At 40.4% G+C, this 25,997-nt stretch overlaps 2 protein-coding genes across 7 annotated transcripts; one reads left to right on the plus strand and one right to left on the minus strand.

Annotated features, from left to right (window-relative positions):
- Nucleotides 1-40: 40 nt before the first annotated feature.
- Nucleotides 41-2,853, minus strand: mlana (melan-A). Its single transcript, XM_034547565.1, has 5 exons — nucleotides 2,759-2,853; nucleotides 1,629-1,721; nucleotides 1,353-1,449; nucleotides 969-1,076; nucleotides 41-207 (listed from the first exon to the last, which is right to left on the minus strand). Exons 2-5 carry the CDS (start codon nucleotides 1,715-1,717, stop codon nucleotides 139-141), a joined length of 363 nt encoding a protein of 120 aa, XP_034403456.1. The 5' UTR covers nucleotides 1,718-1,721; nucleotides 2,759-2,853; the 3' UTR covers nucleotides 41-138.
- A 2,109-nt stretch (nucleotides 2,854-4,962) lies between these two features.
- LOC117740198 (nipped-B-like protein B) lies at nucleotides 4,963-25,079 on the plus strand. 6 transcript variants are annotated; one of them, XM_034546426.1, is made up of 47 exons: nucleotides 4,963-5,355; nucleotides 6,802-6,950; nucleotides 7,565-7,730; nucleotides 8,742-8,842; nucleotides 9,753-9,861; nucleotides 9,946-10,094; nucleotides 10,741-10,859; nucleotides 10,947-11,037; nucleotides 11,150-11,677; nucleotides 11,776-13,410; nucleotides 13,610-13,717; nucleotides 13,956-14,120; nucleotides 14,481-14,552; nucleotides 14,646-14,735; nucleotides 14,821-14,921; nucleotides 15,013-15,099; nucleotides 15,386-15,605; nucleotides 15,854-16,005; nucleotides 16,099-16,179; nucleotides 16,323-16,423; nucleotides 16,512-16,635; nucleotides 16,733-16,815; nucleotides 16,966-17,098; nucleotides 17,194-17,337; nucleotides 17,429-17,518; nucleotides 17,744-17,958; nucleotides 18,041-18,143; nucleotides 18,234-18,332; nucleotides 18,508-18,654; nucleotides 19,006-19,140; nucleotides 19,238-19,336; nucleotides 19,446-19,499; nucleotides 19,616-19,724; nucleotides 19,832-19,968; nucleotides 20,420-20,560; nucleotides 20,685-20,778; nucleotides 21,105-21,259; nucleotides 21,344-21,434; nucleotides 21,565-21,738; nucleotides 21,864-22,054; nucleotides 22,188-22,295; nucleotides 22,558-22,758; nucleotides 22,886-23,032; nucleotides 23,165-23,562; nucleotides 23,673-23,847; nucleotides 24,204-24,395; nucleotides 24,668-25,079. In XM_034546426.1, exons 2-47 carry the CDS (start codon nucleotides 6,887-6,889, stop codon nucleotides 25,025-25,027), a joined length of 8,238 nt encoding a protein of 2,745 aa, XP_034402317.1. In that variant the 5' UTR covers nucleotides 4,963-5,355; nucleotides 6,802-6,886; the 3' UTR covers nucleotides 25,028-25,079. The 6 variants fall into 6 exon arrangements, with proteins under 6 accessions (XP_034402317.1, XP_034402321.1, XP_034402319.1 ...); XM_034546430.1 differs by having other exon boundaries at nucleotides 17,432-17,518; XM_034546428.1 differs by having other exon boundaries at nucleotides 11,153-11,677.
- The last annotated feature ends 918 nt before the right edge of the window (nucleotides 25,080-25,997 follow it).

Genomic DNA, 25,997 nt, shown 5'->3' on the forward strand with positions numbered 1-25,997 from the left:
TCATCTATTGGTATATGTAACTATAAAGTATAAGGAACCATCAGATTATATATCATCAGACAATGGATGAAGTTAACAGTTTGTTTTCCAGTATGTTTCTTTTTATTCATACATCTGTCCATCTTCTCCAGAAGTCCTTTAGGGGGAATATGGAGGAGGCATGGGCCCCGAGGAAAGCTTATCATAGGCAGGAGGAGCATTAGGAACCTGGAGTAGAGGGCAACAAATGTATCCAAATGAAAACAGCAGAAAATTGGGACAATTGATTTCCACACTCTTGACAGGGTCATATATTTTCACTGAATCTCTATTATGTTGTATAAAGTACTGAATATTCAAATAGATGCTGATATCATTACATAAATAGTTACACACATGAAATTGAGCATCATATCTGGATACTTTGGGCACTGGGTTTAAACAATCTTGGTCTTTGTATTGATGGACTCAACAGCACATCCAGCGTGATTATAATGTGCTTTCAGGGCTCTGGTAACTACTGCAGTATAAAAGGAGAGGCATTGTTAAAGGACATGGTGCTTTGCACTTTTCCTCTCACATGTGATGGTGCTGATCTCATCCCCCTCCCGCCACTGTTGCAGCACACATGGATACACATACCTCCATTGGGAATTAAACATTTTTAATACTGTCTCCGAGTCTGGTGACACAATAATTTCCTTTCAGGCAGCCATTGCATCAGCTTTACGCGTGCTATGCTGTTGTACTTAACAACCCTCTGTCACCGACCGTACAGAACTTAAGACTGTCTCCTAGTGAATTATTTATTGAAGGTGGACTAAAACATTTAGGTACAAGTTAGATTTGTGAGTGAAAAGTACTTCCTATGTGTTTGGCTGTGGATTATTATTTTCAATCTTTTTCCTGACAAAATCAAATATTTGACTTTGGGACAGGGAGATACAATAGAAGGCCAGTAAAACGTGGGGTAACTTTCTGTCCCTCACCGTAGGCCGGAAGCTGCCGAAGTCAATGAGAGCCATCTTGTTATCTGCAGAAGGTCCCGCCTCTGAGTACTGGCCTTCTGTGTGACTTGGTGAGCCCGATCTAGGGCTCTGCTGGGAAAACCGCAATACATGAAGATAGGGGGATACATTGGGGGTATCATTGCAACACAGATACTCCAGAGTAAATCTGATAAAGGCAGCATTTTTATTTTCACATGAGTATGCCACATCATATGAATTGATTGACATCAATGCATCAATATAAAATAAAGAGGCAATCACTTTATAGCTTGTATGTTAAAAAAAAATGTTAATGGCCAAATCCTGATTGTACTATAACAAAGATAAATCCTCACTTAATTTGAAAAAGAATGATGGTCTCACCCTGATTATTTTGTAGCCACTCCTCTTCTTGAAGTACCAGCAGCCCAGAGTGAAAAGAGCAGCCAGGATCACCACCAGCAGAATGATGCCCACTGCCCTGTGGTTCAGAATTCACATTTTTACATGATCTATTTTCTTGGGCATATCTGTTTTATAGTATTCAACACAACACAGCTATGTACAATAAATTAATTTAAGGAAGATCAGTATACACAAATCATTGTGATTCAATCAAACCATTGAGCCTTGATTTCCAAATGAAATGTATCCACTTACTCCTCAGCTCTGACATTTCCTCCTCTGCTGCTAGCAAAATAAATGTTGAAAGCTCCACGAGACATCCCGTCTGTACGATTACACGGCATTAAGCTGAAAGTCAACAGAAAGTTACTTTAGCAACTGACCAAGTTCATTGTACAGCATAACATAATGGACAGTTTTCAGTTTTATAAGACCATATTTTCCTTCAGTTAACAGCAGCCTGCTGTACTGAACATTATGCCCTTAATTTCTTGTAAATATGCCATTATTACCACACCAGGATATATATATATTCTGGACATGGAAATAGTCCAGAATATATATATATATATATATATATATATATATATATATATATATATATATATATATATATATATATATAATATAATATAATATAATCCCGTTTGTTAACTGTTAACCGTTTGTTAATATTATGAAAATATATCATATTTATGTATGTATTATTTATTATTTTTGTGGATCATAATATATCCTTTTTATCATTAAAAAAAAACTTCACTGCCCAGACTACAAAGTCTTTCAGTCATAAAAAAAAAGTCCGTTTTCTGTGGGTGAAATGTTGTTAATCTGTTCGTCAATGGATTTGTTTGACACCATGTTTCTGCGGTCTGAATGGTCTGTCTTCGGACCTTCAGATCAAGTTTAATTCGTCCTGCTTATCAAAATACAATTGGATTGGCTACTTCACGGACCACTGCCCACACTCGTGTGTCCTGTTCCATTCTCATCCCGTTTCTCATCTTGTGTTGACTGATGCTCTCTCTCCCAGTGCAGGCCTTAAGAATAATATGTAAATACATAGACATATAAATTTTTTGTTTTTGTAAATAAAAAAAATGAGTAGCTAAATTGAATATTGTCACAACTAAACTTCGCTGGCATAAACGATGTAGCCTAACATCCGGGCAGTAAGTATACAGTTTCAGTAGATTATTAATTGATGCCACGCAGTCTACTTTAGCATATAACTCAACATTGTGTCCTATCTGATCAGGTAATATTTCAACTTTAGTTGACAGTAATATTTATTAAAAGTAATTATTTGCACAATACAACACATTCTACAGTAGGCCAGGCCCATATTTCTGCTAGAAAAACAAACAAACAGACCATCATCTTACCAATTTGGATAATTAGATTTCAGAAAGTAGCTCCTCTGGTCGGTCCTTGTAGCTCTGTGTTACTTCACCTCTCAAATATATTGCCTCAGTCGGAGAGCAGAGAGGGGAACAAAACCCTCATGACCGTCACGGGTTAGAGGCTCATGGCTAAATCCATTGAAGCAGAGTAATTACCGTGAAACCCCGCGGTCTTAAACGCAACATTATTATTCACTCGTGAAACTACAGGCGCCAGATGCTGGCTTTTCATGTGAATATACAGTATGTGTGGGTGGTATTGTTATTCACAAATAAGAGCCAAAGTAAATATATAGGCCTTGTTCACAATCCTGTAAATAATACAAATGTTGGGGAAAATAAAGGAATCCTAAATGTTTAATTCAAGAAGCTACAGGTGGCTTGACGATATGAAACATTATGGATGTATTATAAAATATAGATGAATACAATAAAAGTACAGTCAGGTCAGCTCCTTATCAGGTGGGCCTACTGCAAAGAACCTACATCAATAATTGACAGAAGAAAATGTCTGACACACAATAATGTTGTCTTGCTAAAATAATTAGATGTAGCCTACATGTTCTCTCAGTAAGAAAAGACTACCTAAACTTCTTATCCTCTGACTCATGTTGAGCTTCATGTGTTTCTCTTTTTTTAAATAAATCACACCGTTGATCTTTGATATAGTCTTCATATTGAATGTCAGAGTAAAATACACATTTTCTTCTTGTGACTTTTGTTTGTTTTCAACTTTCAAACTGTGCAACACAAGAACGGATGCATTACATTTTCCTGAGAAGATCAAAATTGAAATGCTACAGACTTAAAGTGATAATCTGGACAAGGAGGCATCCAGACTGGAGGATAGGAAAACGTTGCTTTAGTCTGCACAATAAAGTCGAATATGCACCAATAAACAAGTTAAATTCCTTGTATGTCCAAACATATATGGCAATAAACTGTTTCAAATTCTGAGAAATATTTCAATTTTTTCTCCACAAGGGGGAGACCAAAACCTGTTTGAGAAATAGAGTCAGTATTGATTTGTCTCGAGCTGTAGCCGACTGGTGCTTCATCTCAGAAACCTACACGTTAGACTGTTAGATAGTAAATTAGTTTTCTATCGTCCAACAGGTTTGTACACCTCCACATCCCAGTTATTAAATGGCCCTCAGTGAATTAAAAATAATAATAAACTGGGATATGGCTTGAGGGTATTACTAATAAATGACACTGTATGTACATTGCAAAACCTAGTTTTAACACTATCTCCACTATTTCTTTGTGAAATCACCTCTGCCTTAACCTCTTGCCACATAAACCAATTAGTTATCATTTCTGCCTGTTCTGTTTGTTACATCTTAAAATTAGACTTACAGATGTGTATCTTCTAGATCATAAATCCCTATATGGCTTGTTTTAACTTAACTCATCTACCTATTTACACACAACGTCATACTATTTTAAGAGGACACTTAGGTCATGCCCTGTATACGAGTTTTAGGCTATTGAATTGATTTAAATCATATTTCAAAGCAGCAGAAAGAGAAATACTATAATATATGGTCACACCAATAATAATGTTTAATAATGTTAAACTTTTTGCTGTGTTACATCATTAATTTGATTGAACATGAATGTTCTAAGGTACATGGGGTTTACTGGTCAAGAAACACTGAATTTCTTGCAGTTGTAAGTGGTTAAAAACGACATATTTATTAGTGTTTGTCCGGTGACTAAATTCGTCTGTATATGGCCCACAATAAAAAAAAGTTTGGCACCCCTAACTTGAGAGGAGGATACTTTTATTAATGGGAAGTAGTCAGCTGATGAGTTGATATGTGTTTGTTGGGATGACAAGAACATACGTAATTTCTCAGACATAATACGTAATAGACAGAAACTAAATACAAATGGAGAAGAAAATAATGAAGGAAATTATCCCCTTATTAAAGCTCCATATGTAAACATCACAGACCAATGATTCTAAACTTGAAGACTAGTATTGTATCAATACTGGCTTTCAATATTTCCCATACATTTTTATCTTTGAAAAAATAATAATAATACCATTATTATAACACTGAACGATCCCATGAGGTCCTCGCTGGCAGTTATTAATGGACATACACGTTAATGAGCCCACGGCTCCTCGCCGGTTGAGGGAGTTATTCTCATTCCCTTTACCGGTTCTTCCGGTCGTCATTTTGAAAGAGAGAGAGAGAGAGAGAGATAGAGGGGTAGGGGGATAGACAATGTGGATCCCCCTTTTTCTCTGTTCCTCGATTGTTTTCACCAGCAAAGATTAACCGGCACCCGCAAACATAACCTCCAGCGTCTGATAAATAGTCGCCTAACAAGGCCTGTCGGAGGGGATGCTCTCCCCATCCCAGCAGGCATGTTCGCCGTGAGACAGAAGAAAGCCCCCCAGTCCTCCCGACGGGGATCACTGCCGTTGTGTAAGCCAGTACTCGGAGGAGCTGTTTGAACAGTGGGACGGAGAGGGAGCCAGAGACTCTTCTCCAGCTGCCATCCTACTCCTGCTCCTCCCCCTCCTCCTTCACCAGAACCACTTCTCTTTCTCATCACATCCAGAGGTAAATAAGCCAGATTCAACAATAACAACCTCTATTCAGACAAATTGTTCAGCTACCTGGGAGTTTCCGGTTTGCCGGACCGCTGGGAACCGTAAACAGGATCGGCCAAGGCGATATTTCTGATTTGTGATGGGGTCTTTGCTTTGTACCCCTGCCTCCCTGGCGTCGGGTCGGGGTTACGCTTCCTAAGGCAAGTCCGAGGTCCACTTTGTGAGCTAGTGATGCGTGGATGAAGGCCAGAGGAAGTGTGCGGTGAAGATCTAAACCCACACACGACCTGTACGATGAAAAGGAGCCAGATAAAGTAGGCTAACTCGGGCTGATGCACTCCCGGTGATGCTAGCTTAACGTTCGGCAACTTACAGTAACGTTACCTTGCCAGTTAGCATACGTTAGCTAACTACCTCGCCAGTTGTTGCTAGCCGGCGATCCCTGAGTGGATTTTAGTCACTTTCACAGACGTCGCCGTGCTGCTAGTCGTCTTTACAGGTCTCCGAAACGACCAGATAGTAATACACGGATAATAATAAAGTCACATATGGTGTTAAGTTAAGCTAACGCTAATGCTCCTGGTATTGGACAGCCCCGGAAACCTTAGCTGACATTGTAACAAAAGAAATAATGTGAGCTTTAACTACAAGGTTTTCTGAATTGCATTTTGCTTGTGGGTTTCAGCTACAACAATGGTGATTAAAACAACTCTGCTGGCTTTAAGGTTAGAGATACATACATAGAGAAAGAGAGAGCCAGAAACGGTGTAACTTTTATCATTAAATCTATCCACACAAAAAAGAAAGACAGCTAGCTGGGTTCGTCACTGCTCGAGTCTATTTGCATGCACGACATACTTAATTCGCGTGAGAGCTAATATTGTCCATTTAAACCTCACGTTTCTGCAGTAATTGCAGGTTGAAATATCCTAGCTAAAAATGCACACATTGAAGCTGAGTATGTAAAACGTCAAAGGTAAAGGGACCAGGGAACAAGAAGGTTTGGGTACCAGAAGCTGATATAAATCAATAACTTGTAAGGGCTTGTCTCGGCTTGCTATGAGGCCGATGTTGTGAGAATAGTTTCTTCGTCGATATGTGTTTACCCCTACATACACCTAAACCAACCCTGATCCGTAACCCTAACCACCAAGGGTATCGCTATCTTTTTAACAAGAGGGGACACTATTTGACGAGGGAACAGACTTCGACTTAACACCGGTGTACGCTGTCCACGTCGCAGGTGCAGTTCTGTTGGCAGTGTAATAATGCACACTCATGAGCTGACACTGTGTTATAACCCCATCCCAGAAGAAGCACAATGTAGTTACACGGAAAACCTTTTCTTAGTACTGATAATCCGAACATGAACAATGCTGTGTGTAATGACATCCATACTTTGTTGACGGTGAACATTCTCTAAAAGTGTCTGTTGCCACTGTTTTTGTCTCTGCAGCATTTTGGAGATGTGAGGAATAGGAAGAGATTGGTGATATTGAGCAGCCTGTGCATTGACACAACCTTTTGACCTCATCTTCAGCATGAATGGTGATATGCCTCATGTTCCCATCACTACTCTTGCTGGAATTGCTAGCCTGACAGACTGTAAGTGCAACGCCATCTCTCTCTAATGCTGTTCACACAGCCCAAACACTAAAATTCAAACCAAGATGTGGCAAGTTTAAAGAATACTCGACTACTGAAATGGTATATACTATGTGTAGTGTTTTAGTATAATGTGACATTATACTAGAAGCTAAATACTGGTAATTGTGATGCTTCTCACTACTCAGTTTATGTGTAAAGATATGATGTATTGCAATAAATCGTATCAAATATTGTATATTAAAAATGTATGTTGTTAACTTATCTTGAGTATTGCATGTATTCTGAGGCTTTCAACATTTTTTAATTCTAACAAGAAATGTTATAAACACCCAAAATACATCTATTAAATGTTTACCCAAAAATGTACAAGTAAAACTATCAAGCTTTAATTGGTTATATTCAAAATATACATTGTATAAACAATTACATTTGTTTCATTGACATTTGGCATTACTACCAAATAAAGTGGGCCAGTTGCATGTTTTCACGTTTAAAATGATTACATACACAAATATTTGTACTGTAAATACATCTCTTCCCCAAACAGTTTTCCTATCCTTCTTACTTTCATTTTCCACCCAACCTAACTGTTCTGTCCATCATCTTTTTAGTGTTGAACCAGCTACCCTTGCCTTCTCCTCTCCCTGCCACCACTGCTAAGAGCCTGCTCTACAATGGAAGGATCTCTGAAGAGGTCAGCAGCCTACTGGTGTGTCGGGACGAAAATCTGGTGACTCAACTGGCACATAGCCTTAACCAAGTCTCCACTGAACACATGTAAGTACCACTCACTGATCTTTCATGACATCTTTCAAGAATTAAAATTCATGAGAGGAACGCTTGGCAGAAGCTACTACAGTAGATTTGCAAATGTGTGAACTCGAAAATGTGCTTTGAATTGGAAAAAAAATCATTGTTAAGCCGACTTTGTCAACAGTGTGAGTGGAAATGCATTGCAAATGTGCTGTTTCACTGTCTAACATTATGTGAAGGACCAGGGTACGCATAAAGCTGGGATAGCAGGTAAAGGTGGAACGAATACAGATTTTATTTACCCAAACTATGAACAAAAATGTAAGATGGGTCACAAAATCAAGCAAAATTGACAAATTGGAATAACTGAGCAGAACTGCTCTAGAGCAGCACCCACTATGTTTAAAGCAACATAGTGGGTGATCTTCTGACCACCAAGAGACACTGCCCCCTCATCACCTAACTGCAGGATTATATATTATATGCTGTCCAGTCCATAGTTAATGCAGGGGCTCCTGAGAACACCCATCTGGCTGTAGTAGAATGGCACAGTCCAATTATCCAGGCCCATCAACTAGACAGGTGTGATGGAGCAGCTTAGTCTTTCGCCAGGAGGATGGTTGACTAGAGGACACTTTATGTTCATCTTAATCTTAACCACATGTGTACCTGATTGCATGCACCCAATCTAGAAAAATAATGTGGGCCAAAAGAAAGTGTACCCTGATGTTAATTAAACTGAAGCATTGTAAAACATCACCTACGATATGCCTGGTTGATGGTGCGGCTGGTAGTTGCAGCCGCCCCACAGTGAAGTCAGGCATTGATGTTTCAATGGCAATGATCACATTACAGTCACTGCTATGCCAGAAAGGTCAGCTCATTTTATAAGTTGTTAGAATCAAGTGAAAACTGCACTGAAAATGGTAATTGGGACCAGAAGGAATCTGAATTCAATAGTCAACTGCATTTCGGCTCAGTGGGTAGCTATTGCCTGCAATGTAACTGTGGACTGTACTTTTGTTTGCTTTCCAGAGAGTTGAAGGACAACTTGGGGAATGACGAACCCGAGGGTGACATGCCAATGCTTCTACAAACTTTGCTGTCCAGGAACCCCAAAATCTTCAGGGACAAAAGTATGCCAACCCAGTACAAGGTTTAGGCTGATAGGGATGAGTGCATGCTCTGTCCCCGGCAGTAGTCTTGGTTTTCACTTGAACTTTTTATTCCACTGAGCATCTCCTGGTTCAGATGCACTACGTGTGCCTAGTTTAACTACACTGTTGGTTCCCAAACTGGGGGAGAGCCATTGCGGGAAAAAACAGATTGAATATCAAGTTGAATAGAACTTCTTCACAGCAGACCTTTCAACCTGTAAAACACAGGTGTAACTAATACCATTATTATTCTACTTATATTGCATTGCAGTAATTACTTGAATTGCCATCATTACTGTAATTAGTTGTATTTGTAACTATTTTCAGTATAATTTCATAGTAATCGTCTATAATTCTTTTGAAAAATAAAGCACAATTTATTAGCAACATAAAAATACTTATTGATATAACTAAATGATATCTGTAATTGCTATAAACACTTGCATATTTGTCTTTTAGCCTTTGTTCAGGGAAGCTTTTTCATTTCATGAGCAGCTGTGCGTGGTCTTTCTTCACTGTTACAATTATTAAAAAGCAGAAGCAGCATATGCATACTTGCACCTCCAGGCACTAGTGTAGCATAGAAGTGCTAACTCAAGTTAATGGTGTGCTAACATACAACATACTCAACAATTTAGAAACGTATTTCTCCTTCCAACCTCTCAGTGTAACGAGTATTCAGTAGTACTCGTTACACTGTAGTACCAGCCTGAAAATGAAGAGAGTCTGAAACGAGTGCGTGAGAGTCTATGGAGCACAGCCATAGACTTCTCAGATCCTAGTCTGAGCTATGAATGTCCAGTCTGCGTTTGAGGAAGAAACTTCAGTTGTCTATGTTCAGCTTGTTTGTATGACCTTAATTATAGATTGCTCTATCCTTACCTTTTAGGTGTAATGCAGCAGCCAATGATGCAACAGTATAAGATGTCTCAGAATCAGGTGCATGGGAGTCCAGGATCAAACTATCAGCAAACCACTGTCCCTCAAAGTCCCTCTGGGTAAGGCAGTGCCAGTTTACAGCCAGATGATGAAGACACAGAAGTATTGCATATTGACTAAAACTACTTCTACCTCCTTCACAGATGCTTTGCCTCCCCACAGTCTGGATCGGGTGCACGGTTCTTGCCCCAGCAGAACAGCCCTATACCCAGTCCCTATACCCCTCAGAGTCCTGCAGACTACATGCAGTACAATCCACCCAGTTACTCTCAACACCAACAGACACAGCAAGGTGAGTACATATTCAAGTCAAGACAAATAAGTCCCTAACTGCCTCGCACACCTCTGCAAGGATCAGTAAATAGCTATAAGTAAAGTAATAAGTGTTGATTAAGGTGAATAATCTAGAAGTCATTTTGTGTGTATTTATACTGGTTGAAAACAAGTCACAGTGTTCAACAAGACAAATACAGTGTAGAGATTGTTGCATGCACTCCATTTTAGATTAACAATCTTGATTAGTTTTTTGGTAAAGCATTCCTTGTAAAGAGACGACATGCCAAATAGTACATATGCAAGGTGTGGCTCTGAGGCGGGGACCACATAGTTCGCTCACAGAAGAAGCTTAAGCTATGCCATACCTTAATATTCCTCCCCACTATTCTTCTGTGGAAACAATTAATCCTTTTAAAATGTCTCCACCGGCATGGTGTTTCAGATAATGTAGCTGGACAAATTTGGTGAACTAATCCTTGACACTTTATACACACTTATGTGACGAGGAGTCAGTTGATACGGTGACACTTTCTTACTGTAACATGGTAAAATTACAGTTGTCTGTTCCTCTGGAAAAGAAGGTATCTATCTCTCAGGGAGACGTGAGGCATTGCACACCAAAAATAATTTAACTGGATATTTTATTTCACTCTCTGTTTTAGTTCGAAATATCCATGACGACAAGGTCTCTGCTCCGCTATCAAGTACGGCATCTAATCATAATGTGAGACTAGGCTCAGATGAAGATTACATCAACATGGCTCACAGACTGGGAAATGAGGTAATGCAGAGACTCAAGATATCCTGAACTGGACCTCATCAGATGCTGACTGTGTAAAGGGATGATAAATGTCTCGTGTTCCAACAGGAGAATGACCCCTCCATGAGGGCTGCCACTTTTCCAGTTAAATCACCAGAGTCTGTGTGTTCCCCTGCTGGGAGTGAAGAGACAGCTAAAAGTATGCTACCTTAGCAACAAGCCCATTATTCTGAATTTTGTAGAATCCAAATGAATGCACCATTGTTCAGTTCATTCTTTGCAAAGACTAAAGAAATGTATTTGTGTTTAAGCAGGGTCCAGGCCTCCCCTTATCATGCAGTCCCCTCCACCTGATATGCCACCAGTTGCAGCACCTGACTTGCTCCTTACCCCCGCTGACCGCAAAAAAAAGCAGAAAGAAAAGAGTAAAGAAGAAAATGAGCTGACAGACAAAAATGCCTCATATGGCATTGTTAATTCTCCACCAAAAGAGTCCACTAGGCTGACTATTAAACTGTCCCGAGTTAAGCTTTCAGAAATGGATCAACCTGAAGAGCTTCCTCTGAGGCCACAAGTTAATTCAGAACATGAAACTGATTTGACAAATAATAATAATAATCAGTTGTCAAGGACTGCCCAGGACCTGTCACACAAGTTCGGTGCTAAGGAGCAGGCAAACTGTAAGCAGGTTCCTGTTCAGCCAAATAGCAAGGAGTCTGGAGCCGTCAGTGGGGTTGTGTTTGATGATGCTGAAATCGACACGCTGGCAGAGATCGAGAGAATAGAACGCGAGTCGGCCAGTGAGAAAGAAAGATGGTCTAAAGAAGTCCAGGATAAAGGTATTGTGTGTCCGCCTTTGGCGTGTGCCTTTTTGAAATTGTTATGACCTAGATTTGTTTGTATTCAAAGATCGAAGCTAAATTCTTCTTTATTGCAGATAAGCCACTGAAGAAACGGAAGCAAGACACGTATCCTCAGGAATCTGGAGCTGAGTCAAGTGACGGGCCGACATTACAAGGCGGCAACACTGATAGCAAGTTGAAACCCAAGAAGACAAATGCTGCAAGTAACGGTGCCAGTCGACCTGCTTTGATGGTCAGTATTGATCTGCAGCAAGCTGGCAGAATGAAAGGACAGCCTGTCGTGGTCTTGGAAGCACAGACGTTCTGTGAGGATCACCTACGGCACCTAAAGACAAAGACTGATGGAAAGGTGGATAAAGTTGCTGAAAGCAGACCGGGGATCATCCGACAGCATGCTGACAACCCCAAGAAGTCTTGCTCAGACGGGCAACCAGAAGCCCCCAAGCAGAAGCCAGAAAGTCAACGAGAATCCAAACACAAGCATGACAACAAAACTGTCAGTGGCAAGAGACACTCGGACGACAGGCGGCCAGACACACCGCGGCAGAAACATGACAAGGTTTCAGACTTGCGCCACAAAGAGGAAAAGAACCACAACATTCACAGATCCCATGTCAGCAACCCTGAGACTCCAAAAACCACGATCAAGGGGGAGCGCAACTCCAGACACGGAGAAGGCAAAGCCAAGGACAGAGATAAAGACAAAGTTGGAGAGGATAAGGATAAGGACAAAGCGAAGGATAAAGATAGAGATGATAAGGATAAGGACAAAGCTAAAGATAAAGATAGAGATGATAAGGATAAGGACAAAGCAAAAGACAAAGACGATAGGGATAAGGACAAAGCAAAGGATAAAGATAGAGATGATAGGGATAAGGAAAAAGCAAAAGATAAAGCTGGAGATCGGGTGAAGGACAAAGATAGAGATAAGGACAGAGATAGAGACAAAGTTGGCGATAGAGATGATAGGGATAAGGACAAAGAGAAAGAGAAAGATAGAGATAGGGTTAAGGACAAAGACAGAGATAATGATCGAGAAAGAGACAAAGTTGGAGATAAAGATAGGGATAAGAACAGAGAAAAGGTTAGAGATAGGGATAAGGACAGAGATAGAGATAAAGATAAAGATGGAGAAAAAAACAGAGCTCGGGATAAGGACAGAGATAGAGACCGAGATAGGAAGCACAAGACGTCGAGGGAAAACTGCAACAAACACTCTCCTGACAGGCCTACTAAACCTGACAGCCCGAGAGTGAAGCAAGACGATGGTGGAAAATCCACTGACCTTAATGGTCGACAGAAGACAGAGAGCTCCAGCCTTCAAAACGCACAACAACATAAGAAAGACAGGAAAAGTGGGGATGGCGGCATTAGCTGCCAAGCTGGAAACAAACAGCAGTCTTCAGAGACAAAACGTTGCGAGTTCCCCTCATACCTACTGGGTGGCAAGTCGGGAAGTCTGAAGAACTTTGTGATTCCTAAATTAAAACGGGATGCGAAAGATCTCCAACTTCCAAGCAAACTGATTGAGGGCTGGAGTGAACCCCTGGTCAGGCTGGAGAGATTGTCATTGATAAAGAACCTAAACCAAGGAGCTAAGCCTGTTGTTGTGCTCAACAAACTCAATATTGATGAGGTAAAAAGGATCATTAAGGAAAGCAGGAACGCACACGGCTCCAGACCCAGATCCTTTGACAAATCAGGGAGAGGTAAGATTTACTTTGGTTATTAAATATACATGCAAAACTGTCGGGGATGGATATGTGGAATGTGGCTGTGCTCAGATTCGGGATTGTTTATTTACTGCAAACCACTGTTTTCAGAAATCATTCTGAGTTACTGATTGTATCTTCTTTTAAAGTATAGATTATTCTTTGCTGAAGACAAACTCACCTCTTGTGCTTACAGAGAACAAGCGTAAGCACAGTATGATCAGTAAGAAATCCAAGTACGCTGAGCTGGATGAAGATGAGGAGGAGGAGGACGATGATGATGACGTTCACTCTGACAATGAGTGTCAGTATTTAACCCACAAAATTAACATCTTTGTACAAACACTTCAGATTATTGGAAAATCCGTCAAAAGCGCAATGCTGCCTCTACTTTTGACAGAATGTTGTTTTACCATGCAGCAATCCTTAAGATTAACATTTTTATATTGTAATTAATACATTTTATTTATTCATCATGTCAATATTTGGTGCTTGAGGAACTTGATATTTTCTGATTAATCCTTTCTCTGTAATTGTTTCAGCTCCAAAGAAAAAGTCCAAGAAAGACCACGACAAGTCATGGAAGCAGGAAGAGAAGAGGGGAGCTGGACAGCACCGAAGCGGAGGTTCTGCTCGGGGGTCCAGCAGCTGCCACCGGAGTTCAAACGGCTCAGATGAAGACTCTCCATCCCCAAGCCTGCGTGATGGTGAGTCTGTTTTGTATAAGCTTGTCAGTAGGCATAGGCAAAAGGGAAAATGTAAATAAATGGTGTAGACGAGAAAGAGAGAGAGTTTTTATTTTGTGATATGCCTCTACGGAGGCAACATGATTTTCTTAAAGTTATATAAACGTAGCCAAGAAACAAACAAACAAAGATCTTGCAAATTGTGAGTCCTTTTCCAGACAGCTTTCATTTCGATAATTGCCATTTGAAATCTGATTTGTCTGGTCTTATCCCTAGATAGTTGGATTACTACACCTTTCTCTATTAAACATGCGGTGCTTGAGAGTGAGTTGCCGCTGTCGAGGATATGACTAATGTCTTGTCTAATGACCTTTCGTTCAGTTGCCAGAAAATTGAAGAAAAAGGAGAAACAAAAAAACAAGAAAGCGTATGAATCCAAGCTGACACCAGAGGGTATTGTTTCACCACTTTTAATTATTTTATAATAATAATGCATTTTAAAACGACATATTTTTAATGATCAACGCCTTTACATTTCAATCACAGAAAAGATGGACTCCTCCACATTTAAGAGATTCACGGCTAACATGGACAGCATTCTCGAGAGCCTCGATGACGTGGACCTCACTGCCACAGGTAAACATCAGGAGCTGCACCGTTTGCAAAGTTCATGACATTTGTTGGAGCGACCTCAACATTGTAACTTTGTGACCTCAAACAGATGAGGATGAGATACCTGAGGAGCTGTTGCTTGGAAAGCACCAGTTGAGCGAGCTAGGCAATGATTCCGCTAAGATGAAAGCTATGTGCGTCTTTAACAAGGTAAGAGGAGGATGTCACGTGGTTACACTGAAGTTCACAAGATTATCTGTTGACTGCTGTTAACGTAACCAATCATTATTTCAATCCGCAGTGTTCAACTAAGAAACTGGTGAAAATGTTGAATATCCTGGAGAAGAACATTCAAGACAGCGTCAAACTTTCTACACTAATGAATCATGTAAGCGGCCAGCTGGATATTATTTTTTAGCTGCAGAAGTGATGCCATTTTTCATACCGGATTTCCTTTTTTTAAAACAAATTATTACTTTATAAAACACACTTTTTCCAATCAAATTTTAGTAAACGTATTTTAGAGACTATCTGCTTATTCTGCCTATTCTCAAGCAATAACTTATCGGGGTGTCTCATTTCACATATCTCCATTGTGTCTTTTGGTTGTACTTACATACTACATTTTAACTGCTGTGAATAAACTGTACCTGACCAGATTTTAAAATGTGAAGGAAAATGATTCCATGGATGAGGAGCGGTTGTGGCGTGACCTTATCATGGAACGGGTAGCTAAGTCTGCTGATGCCTGTTTGACTGCACTCCACATCATGACGTCTCCACACATGCCCAAGGCAGTTTACATAGAAGATGTGATTGAGAGGGTGTTGCAGTACACCAAGTTCCATCTGCAGAATTCTCTGTACCCTCAGTATGACCCCGTCTACAGAAAAGGTCAGCACAGTCTTCCATTCTTTCCAAGTTTTTCTTCAAGATATTGCAGAAATCTTGATCTCAAGAAGCTGTTTTTGTGCGTTTTCGTATTAGGAAGCTGATAAAGCCGATGCATGTTGGTCCAAATAATCTTAGTACTTATTTAAAAGATAGCGCTAAATGGGGGAGCGCCATTGTTAACAATTGGTATTTGTATATTGCAAGTGGTTTACTTATCTTTTATTTTATTCTTATCTTCCTCAACTAAGGTGGCATGCATACTTCAAAGTCTAAGCGAGCAAAGATTTCAACCCATAAACAGAAGGTGGTAGTCATGCTCTACGACAAAGTGTGTGATATTCTCAGCAATATGTCAGAGCTTCTGGAGATCCAGCTGCTAACTGACACCACTATTCTCCAGGTGAGACTCTGACGTAATTCAAATGTATGACCCCGTTTAATCTTTGACTCCAGAGCCCTAACATACCTGACTGATTTTGTGCCTAACTTTCAGGTGTCCACTCTGGGCATCACACCTTTTTTTGTGGAGAATGTCAGTGAACTGCAGTTATGTGCCATCACACTTGTGACAGCAGTAAGTTTGCATGCAAACATGGAATTGTATTTTATTTTGGCAGTCAATTTTGCTATTGCTTCCGAATGCTTTGTTATGAAATACTCCTGCAGGACATCTGTGTTATGTTTTGATTTTATGTTTTGCATTTTACTCTTCCTTAGGTGTTTTCTCGTTACGAGAAGCACAGGCAGCTCATTCTTGAAGAGATCTTCACCTCCTTAGCTAGACTGCCGACTAGTAAACGCAGCCTCAGGAACTTTAGGTATTTACATCTTGCTCAATTAAACATCATAAATGAAGACATTGATCATTTTCAGCGAACTTAACAATAACTTAACATTCTCCTCCAGGCTAAACAGTGATTCGGATAAAGAGCCCTTGTATATCCAGATGGTCACAGCATTGGTTCTTCAGCTCATCCAGTGTGTGGTTCGGCTTCCCTCAGAGAGGGATACAGAAGGTGAACATAAGAAGGTAACTACAGATCATTTTACTTCTATTTAAATCATATTTATCCGAAAATACATTTTTATAAAGACATCATTTTACATATTGGGTACTTTGTTTCTAGGTTGATAAAGATGTCTTCATCACAAACTCCTATGAAACTGCCATGAGGACAGCTCAGAACTTCCTATCTGTGTTTCTCAAGAAGTAAGTAACAACAATTGTAGGGGCACTTTAGCACTGAGTGCTACACAGTCCACCTTTCTCTACTGTGGAACAGGTTGTAATAACTATTTGATATATAGTCTTCATTTTAAAACACATATTTTAATAATAGATTGTATTCTGTGTTTTTAGGTGTGGTAGTAAGCAGGGAGAGGATGACTACAGGCCTCTGTTTGAGAACTTTGTTCATGACCTGCTGTCTACAGTGAACCGGCCTGAGTGGCCTGCAGCTGAACTGCTGCTCAGTTTACTGGGCCGGCTGTTGGTGAGTAGCATCACTCACTTCAAATGTGTCATCACCAAACATCTGTCCAGTGGACAGTTTGAATTGACATTGTTCCTCCACCTCTTGTGCTCCAGGTGCACCAGTTCAGTAACAAGCAGACAGAAATGGCGCTCAGGGTGGCATCGCTGGACTACCTCGGCACTGTCGCTTCTAGCCTGCGTAAAGATGCTGTCAGTAGCAACATGGACCAAAAGGCTATCGACCGCATACTCAAAGAGGTAGACTTGATAATTACGGGATTATTTTAACAGATATAAACTAACAGTGGTCGAACTGCATTGAGATTCTCCTGATTTCTGCATCTCCTAGCAGACTCAAGGCAGTGATGAGGTCCCGAAACTCCAGAAGGCCTTGCTGGACTACCTAAAGGAGAACATTGAGACAGATCCATCTCTGGTGGTGAGCATTTCATTTTCATACACTCATCTGTGTGTTTAGAAAACTGCATGCTAAGTGTTTACATTCAGTAGTAACAATAATAATGCTTATAATCATAATTATACTCATAGTAATCATAATAATAATTCTAAAAGGGTTCCTACAAGTCAAAGTGGTATTATATTATTTAATATGCCATAACATTTTGTTTTTTTCATCACATATGTATGCATTTGTTTCATATAGTTTGCCAGGAAGTTTTATATTGCTCAGTGGTTCAGGGACACTACAACTGAGGCAGACAAAGCGGTGAAGTCTCAAAATGACGATGAGGACTTCAAAGGTCGACATCAGTCTGTGGATGTTGACTCAACTGAGGAGATTATACAGAAGGCCGAGACACGAAAGAAATTCCTCCGCAAGATCATGAAGATTTCACCATCAGATTTGAATTCTTTGAGGTAAATACTACGGCACTTTTGTTACACTGTTTAGCTTTTCACCAAGCCTGATATTCAACTGTTCTCTCGGTTTTTCTTTCAGTGTAAACTCTGACACAATCGACTATGAGGACTCGTGCCTGATCGTCAGATATCTGGCCTCCATGAGGCCGTTTTCACAGAGTTTTGATATTTATTTATCACAGGTAGGGGGATCATTTCTAATAAACGTCATTGAGGGCTTATATTTTGTTGGCTGTGACTAACTCTTTTCTCTTACTGTCTCTTTCATAAAGATTCTGAGAGTGCTGGGTGAGAGTGCCATAGCAGTCCGAACTAAAGCCATGAAGTGTCTGTCTGAAGTAGTAGCTGTGGATCCAAGTATTCTTGGACGGGTAAGTCCTCTTTTATGGGTTGCAGCACTTAGACCACTGGATTGATCCTGTTAGAGAGTGTTAGGGTGGTGTTGGGGTATTGTCAGGCAATTATGCCTGTTCAAGACATACTTACAGCCATAACAGTCAGTAATGTTTCTGTGTGGTTGACTAATCTCTCTTATTTGCTTTGCAGTTGGATATGCAGCGTGGGGTTCACTGTCGCCTCATGGACAACTCCACCAGTGTGCGAGAGGCAGCCGTGGAGCTCCTTGGCCGCTTTGTGCTAAGTCGACCGCAGCTCATTGAGCAGTACTATGACATGCTCATTGAAAGGATATTGGTAATTTCTTTACAGTTTGTTCAACCCCTCACTGTGAGCCTCTCTATCATACACAAATGATAAAATACAATCTAATGTTGGTTAGTTTAACTTGATTTGGTCACATCACTTAGAAGTTTGTGGAATAGGCAATGCCTACCATAAGACAGACTCAATGGGAACTTCCCTTGACTTAAGCACGCTGACTAAAATCTACATTTAAAATGCCAAAGTCCAGGTGATGTTCAATCATCTGCCACCGAAAGAACAGATGAGCAACTGCAACCATTTGGCAGTTGAAAGTGCAATTGAGAAATGTAGTTCTTCTTGTCTATATTGAGCTATCTTTGTACCCATTTTGTCTTTCCACAGGACACCGGTATAAGTGTAAGGAAGAGGGTCATAAAGATCCTGAGGGATATTTGCCTGGAGATGCCGGACTTCCATAAGATCACCGAGATGTGTGTCAGAATGATCCGAAGGGTCAACGATGAAGAGGGGATCAAGGTTTGTGTTTACTTCTATGTGTATGCTGCTTAAGCTTTTTGGCCATTTATAGTTTTAAAAATGCCGGTTATTTATATGAATATCTTTTCCCATGCAGAAACTGGTGAATGAGACATTCCAAAAAATCTGGTTCACTCCCACACCCGGTCATGACAAAAATGCCATGACTCGGAAGATCTTGAACATCACAGATGTGGTGCGTACTACCTCGGCTTGTGACAAAGGATTTGGCATTCAAATCAGAACAATTTTGATGTTTGACATTGTCATACTCTGACTCAAGTCATGTTTGGATTTTGTCCCAGGTGTTAGCGTGTAAAGATTCAGGCTATGATTGGTTTGAGCAGCTTCTCCAAAATGTGAGTTGTTTAACTCGTTTGATATCGCAACATTAGCTTGTGTGTCTTTGTGACAAGCTAGTATATGCATATTTTGTCGGTCATCTTATCTAACTTCTGTACGACATCAATTTTAGCTACTGAAGTCAGAAGAGCAAGCTTCGTACAAACCTGCCAAGAAAGCCTGTGTTCAGTTGGTGGACAATCTCGTGGAGCACATACTGAAACACGAGGAGTCTATTGCAGGTAATATGGAATAGCATGTTTAATATAAAATTGGTATTGCAGTCTTGTTGTGGAAAACATTATTACGCTGTGAACAAATATAAATGCTTTCTGTGACTGTGTTTCAGACTGTGAGGACAAAGGGGTCAACACAGGTCGTCTGGTAGCATGCATCACCACTCTTTACCTGTTCAGCAAGATCAGAGCGCAGTTAATGGTCAAACATGCCATGACTATGCAGCCCTACTTGACCACCAAGTGCAACGTAAGTACCATGTGATTACTTTTTACTTGTGTGAAAGTATGATAAATAATTAGTTGAGTCTGATGCCCACGGGACAGAAATGAACAACACCATCTTTTGAGTTGTACTATAGCAAAATCCTGTGGCAGCCAAATTAAACTGTGCTAGTAGTCAGTCAGTGTTAGTAGTGCCTACTTGTGTAACATATTAAGACCACAAATATGTGAAGATTTATCGGAGCTCACTGAGACACACTTTATTTAAAAGGACATCCCATCACTCATGCTAATACAATTACTGTACATGGAACAATTAAGCTCAGGTGTTGGAACAAATGAGTAGGATCTAGCATGTGTATTACAGTCACAATCAGAGGAAGAGGGAAACAATTAATGAAACAATTAGTCATTCAAAAAGTAGTTTTCCAGCACTGCTTTGAATTGTACAACTGTCTCCATATTGACATTTTCAGACTCAGAATGACTTCATGGTGATATGTAACGTGGCGAAGATCTTGGAGCTGGTGGTGCCTCTGATGGAGCTCCCAAGTGAGACTTTCCTCACTACCTTAGAAGAAGACTTGATGAAGCTCATCATCAAATACGGCATGACGGTCAGTGTCATTTACGGCTTACCGCTCTCACAGATGGCTCTCAACAAAGTGTGGCTGTAAAACCACTGCTTTGAGCAAACAGATTTTATTTGAAACGTGTGTTACTTTGTTGTCTGCTTCTCAGGTTGTCCAGCACTGTGTCAGCTGTCTTGGTGCTGTCGTCAACAAGGTCACACACAACTACAAGTTTGTCTGGGCTTGTTTCAATCGCTACTACGGTAAGTCTTATGTAGAGTACATACATCCATTATCACATACACTTTAAATGTTCTTATATATACTGAATATGCCTTAAAAAGGGAAAATGCTTGATAATCAGGATTTCAATAACAATACTGTACATAGGGCTGGTAATTGTTAACCTGTTCATTCACCATCACATTAAAGGTTACGGATATCCTTATGTAACCTTATTATGCTCATTTCACACGCAAACAAATAAAAGCATTGGGTACACACCCAACGTCAAGATTCTTTTTGAGTTCACTGTATGAACGAGAAGGACAAAAGTTAGCTTTCACTGCACGCTTGTATCATTCTATAGGAGCTCTGGCAAAACTGAAGACACAGCACCAGGAGGACCCCAACAGCTCCACTCTGGCTGCTAACAAACCTACTCTCCTGCGCTCACTGTTCACTGTGGGGGCGCTGTGTCGACACTTTGATTTTGACCAAGAGGAGTTCAAGGGTACTAGCAAGGTAAACACCAGCAATCGGCTTGGACTATGTGTGCAGGACTATAATGGAAGCTGGTTTGATGACAGACTCCTCTGTGTCTCTTAGATTGTCATCAAGGATAAGGTGCTGGAGCTTCTGTTGTACTTCACCACTCATGAAGATGAAGAGGTCCAGATCAAGGCCATCACGGGTCTAGGTATATTGCACATCATCTCAGAGTATTAGTATTAGTATTTGTACTGCATTTTTTTGTTTTTATTTGCTAATGTCTTTATATTTGGTTTCCTCCGAATTAATTGGATTCACTTAATTTCCATTGTCTCAAGGCTTCCAGTTCATCATGCATCCAGAGCTCATGTTTGTGCAGGATGTGAAGGTTCTGTACAACAATACCATGTCAGATGAAAACAGTTTGGTCACTCTGAAGATCCAGGTGCTAAAAAACCTGCAGACATACCTGCAAGACGAGGACTCTCGAATGCAGGAGGCCGATCGCGGATGTGAGTTCAAGAAATCCATCTCAATTGTTGTGTTGCTCAGGTGCATAAGATTGTCACTGTATGTTCAGCCTCTCAATCGTGTCGAACAACTTAAGACTGATCAAGCTGGTGTTTTCTTTATTCAGGGAAGAGCCAATCCAAGCAAGAGGATCTGAAAGAAATGGGGGACATCTCATCAGGCATGAGCAGCTCCATAATGCAGATTTACCTGAAGCAGGTGCTGGAGTCCTTCTTCCACTCGCAGTCCACTGTTCGGCACTTTGCCCTGAGTGTCATCATACTGACTCTCAGCCAGGGCCTCATCCACCCTGTTCAGGTATGTCCACAGTGTCACTCCAGCATACACACAGTACCTCTTTTAAGCGAGATCTGTGTGAAAAAAGAACATTCTCTGCTGTCTTCAGTGTATCACCATCAGCTGCTTACAGATTTGTAACAATTTTTTTTAGTGTGTTCCTTACTTGATTGCCATGGGAACAGACCCTGAGCCAACCATGAAGAACAAAGCCGATCAACAATTGGTGGACATCGATAAGAAATATTCAGGCTTCATTCATGTGAGTGGCTTACTGGTTTTTGAAGTGAAAAAGTATATGTAAGATGATTTGCTTTATCAGTATCTACAGGCAGTAGTTTTTATTTGTATTTGTTATAAATAAATACAAAATCTCTACACATCTTATAATGTACTGTAGTTCAACGTTTGATCCTCGACTTGTCGTATGATGAAAATAAAATTCAGATGTCACAAAAAGAACATTGGAAGGATTTAATTTCATCTACATGCATGATGAGTTGTATCCCTGTGCAAATCCACAGATGAAGGCTGTAGCAGGGTTGAAGATGTCTTATCAGGTGCAACAGGCAATAAATGGATCCAAAGGTGCAGTGATTCGAGGTTTTCGCCACGATGACTCAGACGCTTCTCTCTGCGCTCACCTCTACACTCTGGTCCGAGGGAACCGACAACATAGACGGGCTTTCCTCATTTCCCTGCTCAACTTGTTTGATGACAGCTCCGTGAGTTCACCTTTCTGTTTCTCTTTGTGTCGGGCTAAAGGATTGTCTCCCACCACCCATTATCCGAGCTTCACTACTGGTCATGGACTATTCATTTACGTAGTGATATTTTCTTTGCCCCCTGCAGAAAACAGAAGTGAACAGGCTGTTGTTCATAGCAGACAACTTGGCCTGCTTCCCCTACCAGACCCAGGAGGAGCCTCTTTTTATCATGCACCATGTAGATATTACTCTGTCTGTCTCTGGCAGCAACCTGCTCCAGTCTTTCAAGGAGGTGAGAAGCTGTGTTTAACTTGGTATATCTTGCTCTTGGTTGTTTTGGGTATTATGAGATGAAAATCGAAGCTTGTGTAATAGTTGCGCTGTATGTTTGGTCTCCGTTTGAGCGCTTCTGTTCTCGTTACAGTCTTTACACAAAGGACCCATCCAGAAGGAAAAGAAGACAACAACAAAGAAGATGAAGACAAAAAAGAAGAAGAAAAAGAAGAAGAAGCCTCAGAGAAGAAAACACAGCTCTGATGATGATGATGATGATGACGATGACGACAACGATGATGACGAAGAGGACGATGAGCAGAGCAGTAGCACATCCAGCAGCAGCGATGAGGATGATGAGGTGGTTCAGAGTCAAAAGAAACCCGTGCTCTCTGATTCTGAAGCTGAAATAGAGGATGAGGATGCAGTGATGGACCGTCTGCCTGAAAACCACAGCCCTCTGCTGGACTTTGCCAGTGCTTCACAGGGCATTCTGCTACTGCTGGTGCTAAAACAACATCTGAAGAACCTGTATGGCTTCTCCGACAGGTAGGCCGCATCAGAAATGTCAACAACATTCAACAAATCTTTTATCAACTCTTAGTAATGCCGCTCTTTACGTGACACAAACTCCATCAAACCTTTTGTTTGCATTACAGCAAAATCCAGAAATATTCCCCAACGGAGTCGGCCAAAGTGTACGACAAGACAGTGAACAAGAAATCTAAGGTGCACTTCAACCCTCGTCAGACACTGGATTACCTGAAGCGGGACCTTGCCAACACAGATCTTAGCAACGAGATCAAGAGGAATATTGTGAAACAATATTTGGATGTAAGCATTCAGCACTGTTTGTTTAGTTATGTTCGGTCCGGGGGATATGGGGAAAATAACACATCATGATCATTTGTACCCATTAGCTCAATATCAATATTGTGACAATATTGTAGGGTTGACTATTGGTGCTTTCACAAAATATGAAATGTATTTTTTTATAAAGGATCACTAGTAAGGTGAATATAGACATCACTTATGTCATAACACCCTATTACCATATCCTAAATGTAAGATGAAAGCTAGTCTCATGTCAGAATATAGATATAATATCAATATATTGCATATACAGACCTAGTTTATGAATGTGTTATTTCAGTCTCAGCAATATGAAGATGACTGCTTTTGTCACTTAGTTTAAGGTACTAATGGAGCACTTGGATCGTGACGAAGAGGACGAGGAGGGTGAAGCAAGTGCCAATGCCAGAAACAAAGCCATTACTGCACTCTTGAAGGTCCCAAAATCTTCAAACCAGAACCACAGTAAAATTGAGACTGTACCAGTGGAGACAGAGGAGGAGGAGAGTGAGGATGAAGATCCCCCTGTGGTAGGAATTTTTTTAAACCTTGTGATTACTCATAGGATTCCTATTTTAATCCTTGTGTAATCAAACTATTTCTGCATATAAACTAATATATATATGATCATATATGCCACTCACATGCACAAACATCATAATTGGTTTGTTTTATGGATTTTAGTTTTCTCCTTAATGTTGCAAAGCGCAGATCAAATCTGCTGCAGCTGTCAACCTGTTATCCCAACATGGAAAATGTCTGTACGATTTCTGTGTGATGCTTCACACTCTGCTTCTTCTAGCCACAGCGGAAACCAAGGAAAGGCGGGGAGCCCGCAGAGGATACAGGTCACCTGAATGAGAGAGTGAAGGCCATGGACATCATTGCCATCTGGTGTCCCAAATACAAAGACAGACCACAGATAGCCAGGGTCATCCAGAGGATCAAAACTGGCTACAGTATACACTGGATGACTGGATCTTACTCTGCGCCCTGGGCTGAGGTAAAGAAACGGGAAGGTCGCAAAAAGGTTCCCTGGGTTGACACCATCAAGGAGTCAGACATCATTTACAAGAAAATACCTTTTACAAGTGGACAAAAGCTATCGAACAAAGTGGCACAGACGTTACGAGCACTATACGCTGCCAAGGACGGGGAGTAAGAGTTAATCAACTGAAATAACTCGGACAGAAACCCCTCACAACCCACATCGATGTGGAAAAGAAAAACGAAGAAGGAAACCTCTTTAGATTTACGGACCAGATGGAGGGAAAGTATTGTGAACGATGATCTGTTTGAATACAGACATGTTTAAGTTTAACACACGAAAAACACAAGAAGGAAATGTTTTGGAAAACATTGTGTGGGAGTTCCTTCGCTGTTGTGCAGCAACTTTGTTGTTTGATTTTTACTCCCACTGTATAATAGTTTAACTAAACACATGTTTATATCTGAACATAATTCTGTAAAAAAAAATAAACTGAATGTTGGAAGTTAGTGTATTGATGATGTTCTTAATAAAGTGTTTTTGGAGTTTAAACTAGCATCAGATGGATTTATTCACTTGATCTGAGCTCCATCAACTTTTACATTTCTTTTTTTTTCTTATTTCGAACATTTTGTTGTTTACCCACGCTGTGTAATGGAGTATCTTTGATATAATTTATTTATGTTAAGAGCAGTGCAGTATCTGTACCTATATGCAGGGGAAGTTATATTGTTTTTAATATAGATTTTGATGTTATAGAACACAAAGCAAGAAAAAAGTGAACCCCCCCCTCCTTCCCCTCCCCCCCGCTCTTCTTGTGGAACAAATACTGCAATAAATTTTTCTTATGTCTTTGTTACTTGTTTGCACTTTTTTCTCACACATCTGAATATTTATTGGATCATTTTTTAAGTAATCAAGTTCATCTTTTTTTGCCTGTACTGTGATTTCATCCCCTGTCCAACAGATCAGGGTGAGTGAAGAAAGTCTTATACAGACATTAAACAGGTTATTTGTGCCTGTAATAGAGCTTCTTAAGCGGTTTCATCAGCCTCACGCTGAAAGATAAACACAAAATATCATCTTGCCATTGTGATTATCACTATGTGGACGTGCAGCAGCTTTATGGAAGCGCTTGAATCTT

Source organism: Cyclopterus lumpus, chromosome 12 (assembly GCF_009769545.1).
Source record: "Cyclopterus lumpus isolate fCycLum1 chromosome 12, fCycLum1.pri, whole genome shotgun sequence".
In the NCBI taxonomy this organism is placed as follows: Eukaryota; Metazoa; Chordata; class Actinopteri; order Perciformes; family Cyclopteridae; genus Cyclopterus; species Cyclopterus lumpus.

Coding starts and splice junctions, on each gene's coding strand:
- mlana (XM_034547565.1), bottom strand. CDS start 1,717: ATGCCGTGTAATCGTACAGACGGGATGTCTCGTGGAGCTTTCAACATT. Junction 1,450..1,628: donor GGAAATGTCAGAGCTGAGGA/GTAAGTGGATAC, acceptor TCTGAACCACAG/GGCAGTGGGCATCATTCTGC. Junction 1,077..1,352: donor GTGGCTACAAAATAATCAGG/GTGAGACCATCA, acceptor TTTTCCCAGCAG/AGCCCTAGATCGGGCTCACC.
- LOC117740198 (XM_034546426.1), top strand. CDS start 6,887: ATGAATGGTGATATGCCTCATGTTCCCATCACTACTCTTGCTGGAATT. Junction 11,038..11,149: donor GAGTGAAGAGACAGCTAAAA/GTATGCTACCTT, acceptor TTTGTGTTTAAG/CAGGGTCCAGGCCTCCCCTT. Junction 21,260..21,343: donor AGTTCAAGGGTACTAGCAAG/GTAAACACCAGC, acceptor TGTGTCTCTTAG/ATTGTCATCAAGGATAAGGT.